A 20,684-nucleotide genomic window follows, 5' to 3' on the forward strand; every position below is an offset into this window, starting at 1 on the left:
CTGGACTGGGATCCCAGGCGCGGACGGAGCTGTTGGAAGCTTGGAAGGCCGGGGAGTACTTGTCTTTCGCGGCTAAGTACAAGCCTGTTGCTAAGAAGGTTAAGCCAGTGAATCAGGCGATGCCTCAAGGTCTGAACCCCCCGCTTCAGCGACCTCCTCTGTCCCGCGACCCGTACTGCGGTCTCTCTCAAGCGCTAGCTGGCCCATTCACACCAAAAGGACGAGTTACTGAGGAGCGGCTGTCAGTAGTCAATTTCGGACCAGAGGGTTGGCTCTACCCGGACGAGTTGAATTTGATCAAAAATGTCCTAGCCGAGCGGAATCTCTCGATAGCTTTCAATGAAGAGGAGCGCGGCCTTCTGAAGGAGTCCTACGGGCTCCCGTACATTATTCCGATAGTTGAGCATGAACCCTGGCAGAAAAAGAAGATCCCTATTCCGGCGGCCAAGCTCAAGGAATACACCCGGCTCATTCGGGAGCGCATCCGTACAGGACTTTATGAACAATCTACTTCGTCGTATTCGAGTCCTGTCTTCTGTGTTCTTAAGGGAAACGGCAAGTTGCGTGTGGTTCATGATCTGCAGCCGCTCAACAAGGTGACGGTGCGCGACGCTGGGGTTCCGCCGGCAACGGAGGAGTTCGTGGAATCTTTCTCTGGGCGCGCGTGCTACGGTCTAGGCGATATTATGGGTGGCTATGACGAGCGCGCACTTGATCCCATCTCCAGGCCCCTCACCACTTTCGATACACCTTTGGGACGGTTCCAACTCACCCAATTGCCTCAAGGAGCCACAAATTCTGTAGCCGTGTATCAGGCGCAGATGATGTGGATCCTCCAGGCTGAGATTCCAGAGCATGCTGGGATCTTCATTGATGACGGGGGTATCAAGGGACCAAAATCCAATTACGACAATGAGCGAGTTTCCTGGCATCCCGGAATCCAACGATTCATCTGGGAGTACGCCGAAACTTTGGAGCGTATTCTCTTCAGGATAGAGGAGTCCGGTTTGACGGTATCTGCATCAAAGCTTGCGGCATGTGTTCCGGCTCTAGAGATTGTGGGGCACGTGGTTTGCAAAGAGGGCCGCAAAATGGCCACCAGTAAGGTCAACAAAATCATTTCCTGGCCTAATCCGAGAAGCGCTACCAAAGTGAGAGGCTTTTTGGGCGTGGTCGTCTATGTCCGGATCTTTATCCTGTCGCTTTTGCAGATTTGTCTGCCTCTCCGTCGTTTAACTCGCAAGGACTCGGAATGGGAGTGGACCAATGAGTGCGAGCAGGCTTTTCAGGAACTGAAGAAGCTGGTGGGCAAGGATATTGTGCTTGCCAAGATTGACTATGGGCCAGAAGCCGGCAAACTCAAGCTTGCAGTCGACTCCAGTTTTCATGCGGCCGGCGCCGTTCTCACTCAGACGGACATGAACGGGCTTGATCGGCCGGCCCTCTATGAATCACTTTTGTTTTCCGACGTGGAGTCACGATATTCGCAGTCCAAACTCGAGCTATGCGGCGTGGCTCGGATCCTGAAGAAGCTCCAAACAGTACTGTGGGGCCAGCACTTCGAACTTCAAGTGGACGCCCAGTCCCTCATCCAGATGATCAACGCCCCAAGTCTACCCAATGCACCAATGACGCGGTGGGTAGCCTTCATCCAGTTATTTTCCTTTGACGTGGTGCACCGACCCGGCAAATCTTTTACCATGCCTGATGGGCTGTCTCGCCGCCCTCAAGGCGACGATGAATCCGACCCTCCGCCCGATTTCGATGAGGAGGCCCCCTTGATCTTTCCCGCGCGCTCCTTCCCGGCTCAGGTGGAAGAGTACTCCGGCTACCAGGAAGGATATTGGCGCCAGTTGGAGTGGTTCCTGTCGACGCTGACGAAGCCTGCGGGTATGGACGCGGACGAGTTCCGTGCTTTAAAGCGGCGGTCCGCAGACTTCTTTCTACAGAGCGGCAGGCTTATGAAGAGGGGTACCCCCTTGCCTCGAATCGTCATCACCATTCCCGCGAAGCAGGCCGAGGTGCTCCAGCAGTTACACGAAAATCTAGGCCACCAAGGAGTAACAGAGACGTATAGGAGAGTGGCCGATCGCTTTTGGTGGCCGTCGTTGAAACAAGTTGTTACGCGTTGGTGCCAGAGCTGTGACGCGTGCCAGCGGCGCAGTCTTCGTAGGCCTTTGGAGCAGCGGTATCCGACGGGTGAATCAACAGTGTTTGGGAGAGTGGCAATGGACGCGGTGCATCTCAAGGCCAGCGGAGCTAAGTATCTCATTGTTGCTCGAGATGACTTCTCTGGCTGGGTGGAGGCCAAAATCTTAAATAATCTCACTTCGGAGGCGGTAGCCTCCTTCCTTCAGGAGCACTGGACAATGCGGTATGGGCCGGCTCAATCCTATTCGACAGACGGCGGCTCAGAGTTTGGAGGCGCGCTGGCGGAAATGCTGCGCGCTCTACCTGGACAACATCGAGTGTCAACCCCCTATTACCCCGAAGGACAGGGTATGGTTGAGAGAGGGAACGCGCCTTTGAAGGCGGCTTTGGTCAAATTGGCGGGCGAGAGTGGCAAGAACTGCCGCAAGTTCCTTCCCCTGGTGCTCTTTGCGGATCGGATCTCCACCAAACGTACCACGGGATACTCCCCTTATGAGCTGGTTTTCGGGCAGCGGGCTGTTCTGCCAATTGACCTTGAAATGGAGTCTTACCTCGGCGTTGATTGGGAATTGGTACATATGACTGCGGATCTCCTAGTGGCTAGATCTCTTCAACTCGAGCGTAGCGAAGAAACTCGAGGGATTGCCTACCAAAAAATGATGGAGGCGCGCGGCGGCTCAGTCCGGTATTGGGAAGACAAACGCGCCGACCGACTTCGCGACGCACTCGAGACCGGTGAGATGGTCATGGCTTACAACCGGTCATTGGAGACGCAGTGGGGCCAGCTATTTGCTAACAGATGGAACGGGCCCTACCGCGTCGTCCGTCAAGTCGAGGGAGGCTCCTACATCCTGGCCGAGTTAGACGGTACCGAGCTCAAGAGGAGGTTCGCGGCGGACCAGGTCAAGAAGTACCACATGCGCAAGGGCATGGAAGGACAAAAGTAAGTCCTCCCATGTGTATGCATCTCAAGGGTTTTCTACGCGTGTCGTTAGCATTACATGCCACTCTGTGAGCCGCCCCGTTTTGGTTTCCTTCTGTTCTGGTCGTCGGTTTGAATTAGGGAGTCGACACGACGCAGTCTAGGGACAGACTGCAAACGGGAAGGAGATGTGGAGTTCTAGCGCGCACTCAGGATCAAGACCGTCGACAGCCTTAAGAATCTCAGTTTACCCCCTCCCCGCCCCTCTCTGGATCTTTTCCTTCTTCCTCCTTTTTGTTATGTCCCTTTTCTTTTATGCCATCCTCTCCATTCCTCATGTTTTGTTTTCCCCTTTCTTGTTTTGTTTCCTCTTCTTTAATGTTTCTTCCATTTTCCTTTCTTTGTTTTCTTTATTCCCCCTGGTGGTTCCTTTTTCTGTTTTCCCAGACCTTTTCTTTCAGGCATCTTAGGGTGGGTTGGCTTTTGTTTGAGTTGTTGTTTCTTTTGTTTGTTGGTTTTTGTTTCCTTGCTCCCGTCTCTCTTCTCTTGGTTGTACGAGCGCGCGCGGCGGGCACGAGGGCCTGTCGCGGGGTCTGTCGCAGTCTGTCACGGATCTGGAACTCAAGTTCAGCCGAACTTGGAGGAAGGATCCGCATGGTACTCTCTTCCCCCCCCAGAAAGATATCATCACAGTTTTGAGAGTTTATTGATCCCGGATCGTGTCGATCCATCTCCGTATCCTTTTTTTTAGTTTTGAGTACCCGAGCTTCCTGAGTTTATTTCTTTTGAGCACTATCCGAGTTTCCGACGACCGCGCCGGCTTCCCTCTGAGTTTCTTTTCTGAGTTTTTCCATCCAACCAAACCGCCGAGGGTATTCCATCCCCTTGTTCCCTCTCAAACAAATCCCCCCCCCAACCGCTATCACTTCTGTTTGACTATTCCCGATATTTTCGCAGGACCACCGACGAGGGCAGCACTCAGCACCATCCCCTCAACCGACTGCCACGGCTCAGACCCGACAGGAGTCCATAACGGAAGCCGAATATAAGGCTCTGTCCGACTTAGGTCGGGAACTAGCATGGCTGTCAAACTTAATATCCAAAGTGAAGACCCGACCAGAGCTCCAACACATTCAAGTCCTGGTTGATAATCGAGGCGCAATTGATCTAGCCAAAAGCAAAACATCTCAGAATAGTTTTCGTACTAAGCACATGTTGATAAGGTTACATTTTGTCAGGGAGCTCGTGGTGCGAAACTTGATTCAACTAAGTTACATTCGATCTGAAGCAAACGCTGCTGATTTCCTCACGAAACCGGTCGGACGCGTCAACATTCGTCGAGCACTAGAAACTCTTGGCATCGAACCCTCGTCATTAGTTGCTTCCAACCTCCCGGCTCGAAGCACGTCGGGCTGTCAATACTTGGGCTTGTCACTAGAGCGCTTGAAGCGCAAGGAACAAAACCCTAACCCCGCAAGGGGCGAAGGTGAGTTTCTAGGCCCATGCATATGCATGTGGCTCCAAGACAGTAGTTTGATGCGCATGCTGAAAACTCTGTTCCTCTCCATAGCCACGTCAAACCCAGACGAAGAGCCCAAGTGACCTAAGCGAAGCAAACCCTCAAGCAGGTAAGTCACGCTTGTATAGGGTTCGTCATAGCTAGGAAGTGCCGAAGCTGATGCGTACATAATTGTACAATATTGCAGAAAGCTCGCACCCGACGCCAACCCAGACTTAAATGGTCATAGCCTCAACGATTGAATATTGGACCCCTTCACAGGAGGTAAGTCGATCGTTGCAGAAGCCTAACTCTACAGCAAGGACTGGAAGCTGATGGATCGTCGCACTCCTGTGTTAGACGACAGCTGCGCCGGTTCCTTAGCAGCTCGTATCTGGAGCCCTTAAGGATTGAGCTCCATCGAGTCTATGTAAGATAACTCTTGCTGATTAACTCAGCATCGAACTGAGTCCAGGCGCTGACATGGACTTCAGTCGCTCCCAAAAGAACTCCGATTCTTACAGCACGATAACGTGTCTCAGCCTGCACAGCAGAGCTTTACTTTCCAAGTTTTCTTTATTCTATCTATTTGTAGAATCGGTCTTGTATCCACTCTTAGGTACATGACTGTTTTATTTCTCTATATATATCTCCTGGTATGTTAGGATTGATCGCATACTCACTAGTGAAATAAATATCTTAGTCTTGTGACTTTTCACAATTTTATCCTTCCCAGGGCCAAGTGGAAATATATTTCTGCTATGATAATTTTTGGATGCCTTGCACTCTACATGTTGGTCGCGTGTGTGTTGATTTTAGTCAAAGCTGTCAAGGGTGGAGCCAATGCCACCCTGTATGCGCAAATCGTCATTTCATTGATTGCTACTTTGGGTAAGATCGAGCAATCTTGCTCTTATCCGATTATCCTTGACCCGCTCGCTGACTGATCTGGCATTTTGCTCGACTCAGGTTCTTGGATCACGTCAAGTGTCCTGGCGCTAGATCCGTGGCATTTGCTAACCTGCATGTTGCAGTATTTGTGAGTAACCACTCAGCCAATCTATCAGAATTTGAACCAAACATCACTCATCATTGAGTGTTTATTCCTCTCAGGTTATTGGCCCCAGCATATATCAACGTACTCAACGTCTATGCATTCACAAACCTTGTAAGCCAGCAATTTGGTGCCACACAACTGTGTGATTCTTTGACGATTCTCAGACTGAATTTCGTGTGCGTACCCTTTTGACACGGCGTAGCATGATTTTTCTTGGGGAACGAAGGACCAGAACATCATTTTAACCGACCTGGGAGTGGCAGTCTTTGCTGGCGATTCGAAAGTAGAGATCGCATGCCCGCTGGAGCAGAAAGATCTTGACCAGACTTATGACGAAGCGCTGATGAACCTGAAAACTCGGCCGAAATTGGTCGAAAAGAACCGGTCGGACAAGGAGAAAGAAGCTCTAAAGCAAGACTATTACAAAAGCGTCCGAACAAACGTTGTCCTGCTCTGGACGCTCGCCAACTTAAGTCTCCTCCCGATCCGCCTTGATCGATTCTTATAGGTACACTCGCTGAGCGCTGGGTTATCTAGGGTATCGTGGTCGCTTGCATATTGGATGGCGATGTGAGAAGCTCCTTTGCTTTGGGAAAAGCCAGCTTGAAGGTCCGGCTATACATGATCATCATTCTTGGCTTTGTAGCCTTCAGTAAGTCTCCGCCCTGGTATCAATCATCAGACCGTCCTTCTGACCAATCCTCCACCTTCTCCCCTCCCTTTTTGTTCCACAGTGGCGCTGATCCGTCTCGGCGGATCAACAATCTACCTCGGCATCCGGCTGTTTGCCTGCTGATTTCCTACTGTCAACTGTTTGGCTGTTTAAAACATTTTGACTGTGGCATCCATTATGTGTAGCAACAACCAGATCCACACGTGTTTATTTATATTGCGCACCAATGTTGTACTTGCATGTAATTTTTGGCTTTCTTTGAGGGGCTTGACTATTTGACTCCCAAAAATTACATTCTGACTCCCAAAACATAATTTTTGGGAGTTGGAATGTAATTTCCCCACATAGATTGGGAGTCAGAAATGTACTTTTATAAGAAATTACAGAAAAAATACCTTCTCACTGGGGTACCCAAAGCCCATCAAAATTTTACAGCGGGCAGAAGACCTCTCAAGAGCACATGCTGCGTGCACTGTGGGTCTAATTTGGTGGATTTGCTAACCTTCAAGTATGTATGTACAGTGGGTCATCTAATGTTTTTGGCACTTCATTTTTCATTGCAGAAGCTCAAGCAACAGACCCAAAGTCATGGGATTGGCTGCAGGGGTGTAAAATAAGTTCCCAAGAATGATTATGACAGAAAAAAAATGAAAGTGAAAATTTTCCAATTTTGTGCAAATTTCTCAGAATCTAAGTTTATTAAAGACACAGTTTTGTAAAAAGTGGAAAAAAAATCAAGGGGTTCCCCTTACATTTTGTCAAAATAGGGAAAAAAACATCAAGGGTTTCCCCTTATTATAAAACACAAAAAAAAAAAAAAACAAGGTTTCATACACATACAACAGAACTGAAAAAAAAGAAATCTCAAATGCCCCCAAACAACACCAAAGGTGTTGTGAACAGCAATGACTGTTGCGTCTGGGCCAACCTCCAGCCCACGTCAAGCGCAAAGGTCAAAAAGGAAGGGCATTGAAGGCCCCCATCCCGCAGCAAAGGCTGCAGAACCCGGGGGCCAACTCTTTAGCCCCTCAAACTGTGCAAGTGCAACAGCGGAGGGGGTTGAGCACAAACTGCACGCTGGAAGTATAGCAGCAGAGGATGCCATGGGGGACACAAACAAGCAAGTCAAAGCCTGTTTTATAGAAGATCCAGCACTACGGCTCTCAAGATCCACCCACTCGAGTGCCACATTAATCAAGCCCTGACAACTACGCCACCGCCATGCCCCTCCTGTCGGTTTTTTGACCGGCCAGGTGTTGAAAGTGTGACAATGACGACGACCATGGTACCTGGTTCTTCCTTCATTAATTTATGACAAAGTTGTCACTAATTCACTCTCAGTTGCTCAGCAGACCATCCGGAGTCAAAATGGATCCTAATGATATCTGAAAACTGCGCAATCTGCAAGCAACTCAACCCCCATCACCAGCCCCCAATATTTGCACTCAAATTTACGCCACTGGGGCGGCCGTCCCATCAACTCACAACACCTTCCGCTTGTGGCTCTTGGGCATGGCAAAATCCATCTCATCTGCGACCGCCCGCTCAACCTCCGCCCTAGCAGAAGCACCATCAACTTCCCCCATGATAGATGTCTTCTGGCCTTCAGAGGCCCCATCCACACCTTTGAAAAACACTCTCAACCACAACGCCAGCCGTCAACCATTAGCAACCTCATCCTCAACTCAACTCAATGTCAATCCTGGCAATGTAAGTGTCCTCCTCACTCCTTGGCCCAACCATCCACCCCTCCCCAAGACAAATAAACCTACCTGTACTGTCAGCCGGCTACGCAGCGCAAGCCAGCGTAACAATTATACAAATGATTATAAATAATATTTCACATTTTTTGTGTGACAGATGTCTATGTAATCTGTCACATATAATATCAAAATATAATACATAAAAGTATATTGTACATATAATTAATATTGATAGTTATCTTTAAAAATAGATAATATTGGTAATATACTCCGGGTGAAGTATAAAGTACACCCGGGTGAGCGAGTTACACCTGTCAAAGATATTCAAGTGACAGGTGTCCAGTGTCCGGTAATTTTAGAGAGATCATACACAAGTATGATCTTATAGATAACGACTTCCCCATCCAAATTTGAGATAAACAGATCGACATCAATAACTAACCGCGCCCCAATCAAGCACGAGAAAAGATAAACTGACGGATATCAATGGCCTCATCGCAAGACAAAGGGTCATCAAGCAATAGTTACCGCCCCAGTCCGTAGTCTTTGAAGAGACTTCCCCATCAAAATTGGATACATTTTGGATATATAAAGAGGTCCGTTCTCCCTCTTCTCTTTTCTCATCAGCTTAAGACAGACAAACAATAATCTAATCACTTCTTCGAATCGAAATATCCAGATTCCGATTGATCCAGTTTTTAATCGCCTGCGTCTCAATGCCTTTCGCTTAAATCTTCGATCTCTCCTTCTGTCGCGATAAGAGTCGGGTTAAATATCAAAGTAAGTTAAAACCCCTTCTCCTCTTATCGTTGACAATTCTTTTATTTTCCTGGGATTCAACCATACCTGCTCTGCAGGCCCCAGTGTATATCAGAGGGACTAAACCACCCCCGCTACGTTGGGCCCCTCTTTTTATTCTTTATATTTATTTCTTTGAAATAAAAACCCAAAAAACCTTCCAAATTACTCTTTTTTATCAATCATCACCCGGTGTAGCTAGAAGAACACTGTTCTTGGCATCTCCGTGGCTGACATGTACCTTCTGTGGACCTAATTATCAAACTTTGTCTAGCTTGATGGATCCGCCTGGTTGCTCTACATATTCCGAGAAGGAGCAGAACCGCCACAAAGCAATATACGATCTGATCCTGACGGAGTTGGTCTTTGTCGAGATCTACTAGATCTTCTTGTAGGTGTTTTACCAGGAGCTTGAGCTGCTGATTGGCGTGCGGGGGGTGCCAATCATCTTTGCAAACGTTGAGGAGATTGTGCTATTCTGGAAGCCGTTTGTGAGCGCGCTGGAGGGCCGCCAGGCCCAGACACCCAGCGCCCAGGCACTCCCTTGCCAACTTAAGACTCTGAAACTCCGTCTTTGACCCGCGCAATGGTCTCAAAGTTAAGGGCCTCGAATTCAAGCATTAATTGCTCCAGCCTATGTAGAGGAGAATTGCACACTACCTGCTGCTGATTGACCGGGTAAGCAATGCCTTACTCTTCCATCCGCCTCCTCACCATCTAATACTCAGAGGAATCCCTTTCTTCTTGTGTCTATCCAGGTCACGAAATGGATGGATGAAGGATTGTCAGAATACAGTTGTCTGGCTCTGACTCTTCCCTGCTGCCGTTCCTCAATAGGTCCTCCATCAGACTCATCACATAGCCCCCCTTCCTCCTTCCAAAAAAGCACACTCCATTTGTATTTGTAGGAGTTTGCCAAAGCACACTCCATTTGTAGGAGTGTGCCAAAGCACACTCCATTTGTAGGAGTGTGCCAAAGCACACTCTGTTTGTAGGAGTGTGCCAAAGCACACTCTGTTTGTAGGAGTGTGCCAAAGCACACTCTGTTTGTAGGAGTGTGCCAAAGCACACTCTGTTTGTAGGAGTGTGCCAAAGCACACTCCATTTGTGGGAGTGTGCCAAAGCACACTCCGTTTGTAGGAGTGTGCCAAAGCACACTCCGTTTGTAGGAGTGTGCCGAAGCACACTCCGTTTGTAGGAGTGTGCCGAAGCACACTCCGTTTGTAGGAGTGTGCCGAAGCACACTCCGTTTGTAGGAGTGTGCCAAAGCACACTCCGTTTGTAGGAGTGTGCCAAAGCACACTCCGTTTGTAGGAGTGTGCCAAAGCACACTCCGTTTGTAGGAGTGTGCCAAAGCACACTCCGTTTGTAGGAGTGTGCCAAAGCACACTTGGTTTGTAGGAGTGTGCCAAAGCACACTCTGTTTGTAGGAGTGTGCCAAAGCACACTTGGTTTGTAGGAGTGTGCCAAAGCACACTCCGTTTGTAGGAGTGTGCCAAAGCACACTTGGTTTGTAGGAGTGTGCCAAAGCACACTCTGTTTGTAGGAGTGTGCCAAAGCACACTTGGTTTGTAGGAGTGTGCCAAAGCACACTCTGTTTGTAGGAGTGTGCCAAAGCACACTCTGTTTGTAGGAGTGTGCCAAAGCACACTCTGTTTGTAGGAGTGTGCCAAAGCACACTCCATTTGTAGGAGTGTGCCAAAGCACACTCCGGCATTTGTAGGAGTGTGCCAAAGCACACTCCATTTGTAGGAGTGTGCCAAAGCACACTCAGGAGTGTGCCCAAGCACACTCAGGAGTGTGCCCAAGCACACTCAGGAGTGTGCCCAAGCACACTCAGGAGTGTGCCCAAGCACACTCAGGAGTGTGCCCAAGCACACTCAGCAGTGTGCCAAAGCACACTCAGGAGTGTGCCAAAGCACACTCAGGAGTGTGCTTTGGCACACTCCGTTTGTAGGAGTGTGCCAAAGCACACTCCGTTTGTAGGAGTGTGCCAAAGCACACTCCGTTTGTAGGAGTGTGCCGAAGCACACTCCGTTTGTAGGAGTGTGCCGAAGCACACTCCGTTTGTAGGAGTGTGCCAAAGCACACTCCGTTTGTAGGAGTGTGCCAAAGCACACTCCGTTTGTAGGAGTGTGCCAAAGCACACTCCGTTTGTAGGAGTGTGCCAAAGCACACTCCGTTTGTAGGAGTGTGCCAAAGCACACTCCGTTTGTAGGAGTGTGCCAAAGCACACTCCGTTTGTAGGAGTGTGCCAAAGCATACTCCGTTTGTAGGAGTGTGCCAAAGCACACTCCGTTTGTAGGAGTGTGCCAAAGCACACTCCGTTTGTAGGAGTGTGCCAAAGCACACTTGGTTTGTAGGAGTGTGCCAAAGCACACTCTGTTTGTAGGAGTGTGCCAAAGCACACTTGGTTTGTAGGAGTGTGCCAAAGCACACTCTGTTTGTAGGAGTGTGCCAAAGCACACTCTGTTTGTAGGAGTGTGCCAAAGCACACTCTGTTTGTAGGAGTGTGCCAAAGCACACTCTGTTTGTAGGAGTGTGCCAAAGCACACTCCATTTGTAGGAGTGTGCCAAAGCACACTCCATTTGTAGGAGTGTGCCAAAGCACACTCCATTTGTAGGAGTGTGCCAAAGCACACTCAGGAGTGTGCCCAAGCACACTCAGGAGTGTGCCCAAGCACACTCAGCAGTGTGCCAAAGCACACTCAGGAGTGTGCCAAAGCACACTCAGGAGTGTGCTTTGGCACACTCCGTTTGTAGGAGTGTGCCAAAGCACACTCCGTTTGTAGGAGTGTGCCAAAGCACACTTGGTTTGTAGGAGTGTGCCAAAGCACACTCCGTTTGTAGGAGTGTGCCAAAGCACACTCCGTTTGTAGGAGTGTGCCAAAGCACACTCCGTTTGTAGGAGTGTGCCAAAGCACACTCCGTTTGTAGGAGTGTGCCAAAGCACACTCCGTTTGTAGGAGTGTGCCAAAGCACACTCCGTTTGTAGGAGTGTGCCAAAGCACACTCCGTTTGTAGGAGTGTGCCAAAGCACACTCCGTTTGTAGGAGTGTGCCAAAGCACACTCCGTTTGTAGGAGTGTGCCAAAGCACACTCCGTTTGTAGGAGTGTGCCAAAGCACACTCCGTTTGTAGGAGTGTGCCAAAGCACACTCCGTTTGTAGGAGTGTGCCAAAGCACACTCCGTTTGTAGGAGTGTGCCAAAGCACACTCCGTTTGTAGGAGTGTGCCAAAGCACACTCCGTTTGTAGGAGTGTGCCAAAGCATACTCCGTTTGTAGGAGTGTGCCAAAGCACACTCCGTTTGTAGGAGTGTGCCAAAGCACACTTGGTTTGTAGGAGTGTGCCAAAGCACACTCTGTTTGTAGGAGTGTGCCAAAGCACACTCCGTTTGTAGGAGTGTGCCAAAGCACACTCTATTTGTAGGAGTGTGCCAAAGCACACTCCGGCATTTGTAGGAGTGTGCCAAAGCACACTCCATTTGTAGGAGTGTGCCAAAGCACACTCCGGCATTTGTAGGAGTGTGCCAAAGCACACTCCATTTGTAGGAGTGTGCCAAAGCACACTCAGGAGTGTGCCCAAGCACACTCAGGAGTGTGCCCAAGCACACTCAGCAGTGTGCCAAAGCACACTCAGGAGTGTGCCAAAGCACACTCAGGAGTGTGCCAAAGCACACTCAGGAGTGTGCTTTGGCACACTCCGTTTGTAGGAGTGTGCCAAAGCACACTCCGTTTGTAGGAGTGTGCCAAAGGACACTTGGTTTGTAGGAGTGTGCCAAAGCACACTCCGTTTGTAAGAGTGTGCCAAAGCACACTCTGTTTGTAGGAGTGTGCCAAAGCACACTCTGTTTGTAGGAGTGTGCCAAAGCACACTCTGTTTGTAGGAGTGTGCCAAAGCACACTCCGGCATTTGTAGGAGTGTGCCAAAGCACACTCTGTTTGTAGGAGTGTGCCAAAGCACACTCCATTTGTAGGAGTGTGCCAAAGCACACTCCGTTTGTAGGAGTGTGCCAAAGCACACTCCGTTTGTAGGAGTGTGCCAAAGCACCCTCCGTTTGTAGGAGTGTGCCAAAGCACACTCCGTTTGTAGGAGTGTGCCAAAGCAAACTCCGTTTGTAGGAGTGTGCCAAAGCACACTCTGTTTGTAGGAGTGTGCCAAAGCACACTCCATTTGTAGGAGTGTGCCAAAGCACACTCCGTTTGTAGCAGTGTGCCAAAGCACACTCCATTTTTAGGAGTGTGCCAAAGCACACTCCGTTTGTAGGAGTGTGCCAAAGCACACTCCGTTTGTAGGAGTGTGCCAAAGCACACTCCGTTTGTAGGAGTGTGCCAAAGCACACTTGGTTTGTAGGAGTGTGCCAAAGCACACTCCGTTTGTAGGAGTGTGCCAAAGCACACTCTGTTTGTAGGAGTGTGCCAAAGCACACTCCATTTGTAGGAGTGTGCCAAAGCACACTCCATTTGTAGGAGTGTGCCAAAGCACACTCCATTTGTAGGAGTGTGCCAAAGCACACTCCATTTATAGAAGTGTGCCAACATCTGACTCTTTCATCTCTTGATCCCTTCTGCCGCCTCAAGACATATCACTTGTTAAGAATTCCACTGATGTGTCCAGGGGGCCTGACTTGATGGTCATGACTAAAAGAGTGACTGGGGCTTGATAAATGCACACCCAAAAAAAGGGGCACCCCCGGAATTTTTTGACTCACTACACCTTCAATACTTTTTGGTTTATTTCTAGGTTCTGCCAAATAATACATCTACATCAGCTTTCTTTTTTTGTCTTTTTTCTACTGCAAAATCATGTCTCAATCTATGGAAAAAAAAGGGCCAGCCTAAAGGCACACCAAAAAATTCCCCAGCGCACGCCAACAAAATGTGGTTCTTTCACGGACACGCCAAAATATTTGGCGTATGTCAAAGCTCACGCCAAGAAGCTGGCGTGATTTTAAGTCTAAGCCAAAAATATGGCGTGCGCAAGCCAAAAGTAATGAAAATAAAGGCGTAGGTATCTATGTACGCCAATAAAGTTGGCGTGCATGACCACCCTACAGTAAAAAGTGTATGCCAAGTCGCGAGTAGGTTTCACCACAAGATTGAGACAACTCTTGGCCTCTGGACCCATCCCAATTTCATCATACCACACCAGCCCCTCACATTTATCTCCTGGGAAGTTTCCACTTCATTACCTGAGGGAAAAAAAAATGAAATGCAAGTTTTTCATGTGCAAAGAAAACAAAAAATTCTTTACATGCGGAAAAGAGAAAACAAAAAGATCCAAGTTTATTAAAGACACAGATTTTCCAGAATGTCAAAAAAAAAAATTCATGGGTTCCCCCTAGAATTTACAAATCTCAGAAAAAAACAAACATGGGTTCCCCCTACAAGATTAAAACAGTGAAGAAAAAAAACATGAGTCCCCCCAAAGTATAAAATACACAAACATTCAACAACTCCAATAGCCTTCCAACATCAGCAGAAGTGCTGTGCCACAGGCTCAGCCCCCAGCCCGTGTCAAGCGCACGGGTCAAAAGGACTGGACGTGAAGGCCCCCGGCCCGCAGCAAAGACTGGTGACCAGTGGGGGGCCCACTCTTTGCCCTTCAAACTGCGCATGTGCTGCAGCGGAAGGGTTGAGGGAGACGGATAGCTGGAATTTCAGCATCTCCAATCCCCCTGGGGGACTACGACCATCAACCCGCGCCTTTTAACCAAGACCAACCACACCGCCCCCAGTCAAAAGTAACGCCACCCCTCTCATTTCCCATCGCCATGGCCGCCACACCCGCCCCAGACCCAGTTGTCATGGCTCCAACCTCCATGGAGATGGTCTCCACCACCACACCAAAACACATTTATTTGGTTTACCCCTGGTAAGCCCCATCATTTCCCCCCATCGCGACCACCCCTTATGCAAATCAAACTCGGTCGCTCTTCATCTACAGCGTCCCTTTTGACCAATGTACCGCCGGGCCTTCAAAGCCAGTAACCCTTGGCGGCCACCCAAGCAATTCTCAAGACTCATGGGGTGACAGAAATGGACCACACCGTGGCCAGGATTCATCTTCTTCACCCGTCTACTGTTGGAGCTCGCCTGGATGTTGCTGCGACTCGTGATCAACTATCAGATGCCGCTACTGTTAATCACCTGGTAAAGGCGGGGCCTCCAGATTTACTGCTGTCTGGCGTCACACACGATCCAGAACCTGATTCTCTTGACGCCACGCCACGAGGTCCCGCCGGAAACTGAGCTGTTACAACCGTGGAACCGCATCGACGAGTTTGAAGGAGAATCTGCAAAGGTTGAGTGTCAGCAGCGTGACCGTCTCTTCTCGGCGTCGGACGTGCTTACAGCCGGCGTCAATGACTCCGATCCACTCCTATGCAAGCTTGCGGGTGTCGCCCGGCACCTCCTCCGAGTAGAAACACAGCGCCCATCAAGCTGGCACCCGCCCTCCCGACAATAGACCGACCGCCTCCAACGTTGCTCTGTTTAGCCCCATGGTCCGGGCTCATAGTCATGGCGGACCGGCAACTGTAAACGCGGACCTCCAGGCAATCTCCCATAACCTCATCATCACCCCATCTGAGCTCAACACCCTGGTCTACAACCCAAGCAGCAACAATTGAGAGGACCAAGAGACCTACTTCCAACCCTTCAACCCACTCCAAAACCATCTTCACCCTGATCAGCAGCAGCAGCATGTACGCTCTGCTAGCCCCCCTGATTCACTCATGATTATCCACTGGAGTCCTGAGTGCGCGGCAAGGTAAATGTGAATATGTAGATGGATGATTGATTCAGCTTGCTTGATCCCTTCTGCTTGCTGACAATTGATATTGAAAATTAACCAAGCCCCCCCCCCCTTGCCTGAGGCTTTTCTAGAGGCACTTTTGTCTCATCAGGGTTCTTTGTTCCAAAAAGAGAAGTCTCACTTGATTAGCAAAAGGCAGGGATGAGAGCTGTGGGTTCCTTCAGTTCTGATTGATTTCAATAAGCATATGTTGCATATCCCAAAGAGTTATACACTGGCAAAAACATCCATCATGTCTCTCCTGATTCAGGGTTGATTGACAAGCAACTTTTATCTAACTTAATTAAGGACCTCTGTAATTGGAAGGGTGAGACTGTCCAGTAGAGACCCTCTTCTGGTCAGCAAAACACTACCAGTGTTTTACCAACATGCAGTAAGGAAGTCTCTTCAGGTCAAAAAATATACCTCTTTCTTTGTGCCATGCAGTGGTGGCTTCTGCTGCACTGAACCCCCTGAAAGCAGATCATTTAGGAACTGTGAAACTGCAAGAAAAACACACCCAGCTGATCCCAATTGAAGTTGAGAGCTTGGAATAAGCTTGTGGTTCTAATCAGGTACAAAACAGGTATCAGTCAATGCAGTGTATTGTATATTTTTTTTGATACAAAAGAATTTTATAGCATGTATTCTATTGAAAAAAAAAGCTATGATACAGTTGGTATTGTATTTCGAAAAAAACACCTCTTTTTTGGGTAATTGGGGCCTAATATAAATACCCCATCCCACCAATCCACAATGTATAGAATCAGATTGGATCATATTGGCAACCAGATCCACATGTATTGGATTGTATTGGTGACCCAATCCAATACAGATACAATGTATTGGAGCCCAAACCAATGTGATACCAATACCTATATTGTATTGGTTTCACCATTGCCCATAGTGTATGTGATCAAACACAGGGAACTACTAGAGTTTTTCTTGACCTTCCCAGTTGGACTATTTTCTATTTTAACTTTGTTTCCACCTTCCTCCTCTCACTATGGAATCTGCACACCAATATTGGAATCTCACACTTGTTTGAAAATGTTTCCTCATTTTGGTGCTGGGTTTGAACCTCTGGAATGAGCTCTGTTTGCCTTCCTTTTTAAATAAAGGCAGCTCTTTGCATGTCATATTTATTACTTCTTGGGTTAGCCTCAGGAGGTCCATTCTGCTGTTTGATGGAATGAATAGCTGATCTTTCTGACTGATTAGCAGCCACGTAATGTATTTATCAAAAGATGAATATCTTGCACTAGCTGAGGAAGAGTGGGGAGGGGGGGTGGGAGGCCTGAACCTTGGGTTTGCAGCGGCGAAGCCGCCTTGGCCTCTAGTATTCAGGAAGAAAAGAGAAAAGAGAAGATATTCACTTCTTGCTGTAGAGAAGCACACCAGAGAGAATATCAGATTTCCAGCCCTTTGCAGCGTCTGAAACCATTTGCTTTGACAAGAGTGGAGGGGGAATGGGTCTGACACCATCCTTTGGCTCAACGTATGCCAAAGCCCAGTGATTGTTGTCCACGTGCAGGAGATAAATCGGAGTTGTGTCTGGAGACTGATTGGGGCCAAGACGTAGTGGAATGAAGGAACTGGAGATTTTCAATGAAATAAATATCATGGGCCGGACGTAGAGATCCGCAAGTATCTGACCATGCAATTTCAGTTTTTCAGTTTTGATAATATAATCACAGACAAATCTCACCTCAAGCAAAGAAGAATCTACAACTTCCTCTTTATCCGGCTCAGATTGATGGGATTCTTCAGCTTCATGTGGTTTGCCGGCCTTGGACCCGGCCTCGGACAGCATTGCATGTGATTTTTTGGCCTTGGAAAGGATCTCCCTGGATTTGTTGGCTTCTGAAGTTTCTTCTTCAGAGTCAGACCCTTCTTTGGATGTTGTCTTGTTAGAATCTTTGGATTTGGATGATTCAGATGGCACATCATGTGTTCCTTTTGTTTCAGGCACTTGGTTTAATCTTGTTGATTTTTGTGTGGCGGGTTTAGTATCGGTAACTTCTTGGCCATCAGACAATGGTTCAGCATTGGAATCGTCAGAATGATTTTTTTTAATCGTTTTGAGTTTCGTTTTGGAGCCTTCAAGGCCCTCTTCTTTTTCTTCAGATTAGCTTCAGTTTTTTCCAGTTGAGCTTCCACAAGTTCAAACTGCAAGGGATTTCTCTTGGTTGAAGTTGAACGAGGCTTTTTGAGAGTCGGTCGCCCTTTTGTATTCTTTCTGACAAGCGGCGCTTGAATCGGGACGGCCTGGTGGGTGCCAGCAATAATTTTATGGACCTGGTCAATGAGACTCACAAGAGTGTGAGGCTGTTCTTGAGAGAGAGTGACCGTGATCTCCCGTATCTCAGCATCTAAGCTGATTTTGTCTTCGTCACTTTGCTGTATTCGATTGGGGCAAAAAGCTTTGTTAGTCGTCAAATTTATATGCTCAATGTGGGAGATTCCTTACCGTGATTTCTGGATTATATTTGAGATGCCATTGGAAGTGGAAGTCATCGGGTGACAAAGTATCACCCGCTTCCCTTAATTCAGTGATTTTATGGGCACAAGGAATACCAAGGCCAATTGTAACCGTTTGCAAACATTCTTCTGTTGGATCAAGATCTTGCAGCCATTTGTATTGAGTAATACATTCTTTGATAGCGAATGTCAAGATATGGTCAAGGAGAGGGATGAACATCTTTGGCACATTTACCAGGGTCTTAACCGCATCGCTTCCAACTGACTCGTGGACGTGATTGATTTGCATGTTTACTGCATGAGCGAGTGAATGGAAAACTGATAGCATGTCGCCCGTTGAGTTCTTCACAAAGGTTTTGAGATAGGCATGTCCGGATCCAACCCTTGAAGTGTTGAGGTTGCAAAGGTGAGGGTATTGACAGGCCCAAGCCACGATAAAAAGTTCTTTAACCGGGATTACATTCTTTTTGAGGTACTCGAGAACGGCTGGGCGGGTTGAGAGGAACTTCTTCAAGTTTTCAAATTGTTCTGTGTAGAGCTCACTTGTTTTTGACGAGGTTACTTGCTGCCAAAGCTGCACAAAGATTTCCCACGGATCTTTGGGTTTCTCGGTTCCTTCCTTCTTCTTTTTTTCTTTGTCTTTCAGTTTGACTGCAGGAAAATGTTTCTTACAGTTTGATGTAATATTCTTGTTGATGTGCCAAACGCACAGGTTTGCTTGCGAGTCCGGGAAGACGTGTGCTAGTGCCTTTTGTAATGCTGAGTCCCGATCAGTGATAAATACTTGGGGGATGCGCTGAGGACGCCAAACATTTTTCTTGAGTTGATTCGCAGCCCAGACATACCCGTCTACGTCTTCATCAGTCATAAAACAGAACGCAATAGAAAAAAATTGGTTGGAGGCTGCCTGTCCCATCACGTGCAGCAAAGGGAGATTGTAGCGGTTGGTTTTGTAGGTGGAATCCAACAGCGCAATGTGGTGATTGATTTGAGCTAGATGGATTGATCCGGGGTGTGCAAAGAAGAGGTTCACAACATGGCCGCTGGAGTCTACCTTTACATCATACGACCAGTTTGATTCTTTCAGGACCGACAAGAGGCTTTTGGTGGGGGATTGTCCATCCAAATCTTCGAGGCGTATCTTCTGAAGCGCATTACTTACATTCTTGTTGGTTGCAAAGGTCTTGTTATTGGACGTTTGTAGTTGGAGTAAAATTTGGGCTGGCTTCAGATTGGATTTTGACAGCTTCCGGATCTCCTCAAATTGCTCCGGCAGGAGTTTTTTGTGCGCGGTGTGGGAAGAAGCTCCAGACAATGGATTGTGATTGTGGGTCCCATTCACTACCAAGATGGATGAATTTGCAATGTCTTATATTGATCAATATAGCGTATATTGATCAATTTATATTGATCATTTTTTTTTATTCCTCTTGATACCTTTTTCTGTGTTGCATGTCTCCTTAATAGTCTTCTATAATCTCTCTCCTTCCCCCTGTGTTAGCTTCAAGCCACAGGATTTTTTTTTTTTTTTTTGCCTGATAACATTCATAAATTTCTACATACACCATTTGATTCTTCATGAAAAAAAGACATTGCAAGTTTTAGGATTAATCCAGGGTGGCTGAGGGGTCTCAAAGTTTTTTTATTTTTCTTTTTTACTTCAACAACTGATGTTATCAGAAGTCTCCAAATCTACCTTTTTTCAAAAAAGGAAAAACATTGACCCCTGACCTCTCTCATGATACCATCCTGCAAACATTGTTAATTTGGTTGGTTGAACTTCCTGAAGATATTGCACATCATACTTGAGGTGCTACATGCATAGAAGGCCTTTTTGAAATTAGTTTACCATGGTTTAGCATATTTTTGTTGGGTTCTTTGTTTTATCTACTTTTGTTATCACCCACAGATTAATGAGGAACTAGAGGCCAAGGCGGCTTCGCCGCTGCAAATTCAGATTCCTGTTACTCTCTCATCCAGGTTCAATGGTTTCCAGTCCCAACCTGCAAGCATAGCTCCTCCAAGAACACACCACCTCATGGAATTAATGAATACCCACAAGCATGATATGAATATATTTTCTTTAGGGAGCAAGAAAATAAAATTGGTTATGCTTCTATCAACATTTATGCCTAATTGACACTCAAAAACAAAACAGTGAATGATTTCATTGTAAGTGGGCATCTACAGTACCTTTATCACTATTGTTAAATAACCCACAACTTCAATTTTGTGGCACCCTTACAAATGTCAGAAATTCTGGATGACTGAGTCTCTCAAGTCTCACATTTTTCATAACTTCCCAGTTTGGACACAAAATTATGTATAAATCATCAGATTTTTGGAGAGGAAGATCATCAATGGCCAGGTTAAAACAAAGTGTAAGGTGAAGGATGTTTCAGTAGTACACAGAGTATTCCCTGCTTAAGCACTTGAAAATTCTATGGGGTTGGATATTTGTCAATGACCCCACCTTAGTTTAATTTTTTCCCTTGGGGTTGACCTCCTCAACCCGTTGGGTATCAGGGAAGCTCAACTACCTTCACATAGCACAAGACAAGAGGAGATAAAAAAGAAACAAGGACACAAGCTTCTCTCCAGCCAA

At 47.5% G+C, this 20,684-nt stretch overlaps 1 protein-coding gene across 1 annotated transcript; it reads left to right on the forward strand.

Annotated features, from left to right (window-relative positions):
• Positions 1–5,362: 5,362 nt before the first annotated feature.
• PtA15_3A548 (uncharacterized protein) lies at positions 5,363–6,424 on the forward strand (the record flags this gene model as incomplete). Its single annotated transcript, XM_053167526.1, has 6 exons — positions 5,363–5,462; positions 5,541–5,610; positions 5,685–5,739; positions 5,831–6,058; positions 6,166–6,280; positions 6,363–6,424. 6 exons carry the CDS (start codon positions 5,363–5,365, stop codon positions 6,422–6,424), a joined length of 630 nt encoding a protein of 209 aa, XP_053018734.1.
• Positions 6,425–20,684: the final 14,260 nt, after the last annotated feature.

This window comes from Puccinia triticina, chromosome 3A (genome assembly GCF_026914185.1).
Source record: "Puccinia triticina chromosome 3A, complete sequence".
NCBI lineage: Eukaryota > Fungi > Basidiomycota > Pucciniomycetes > Pucciniales > Pucciniaceae > Puccinia > Puccinia triticina.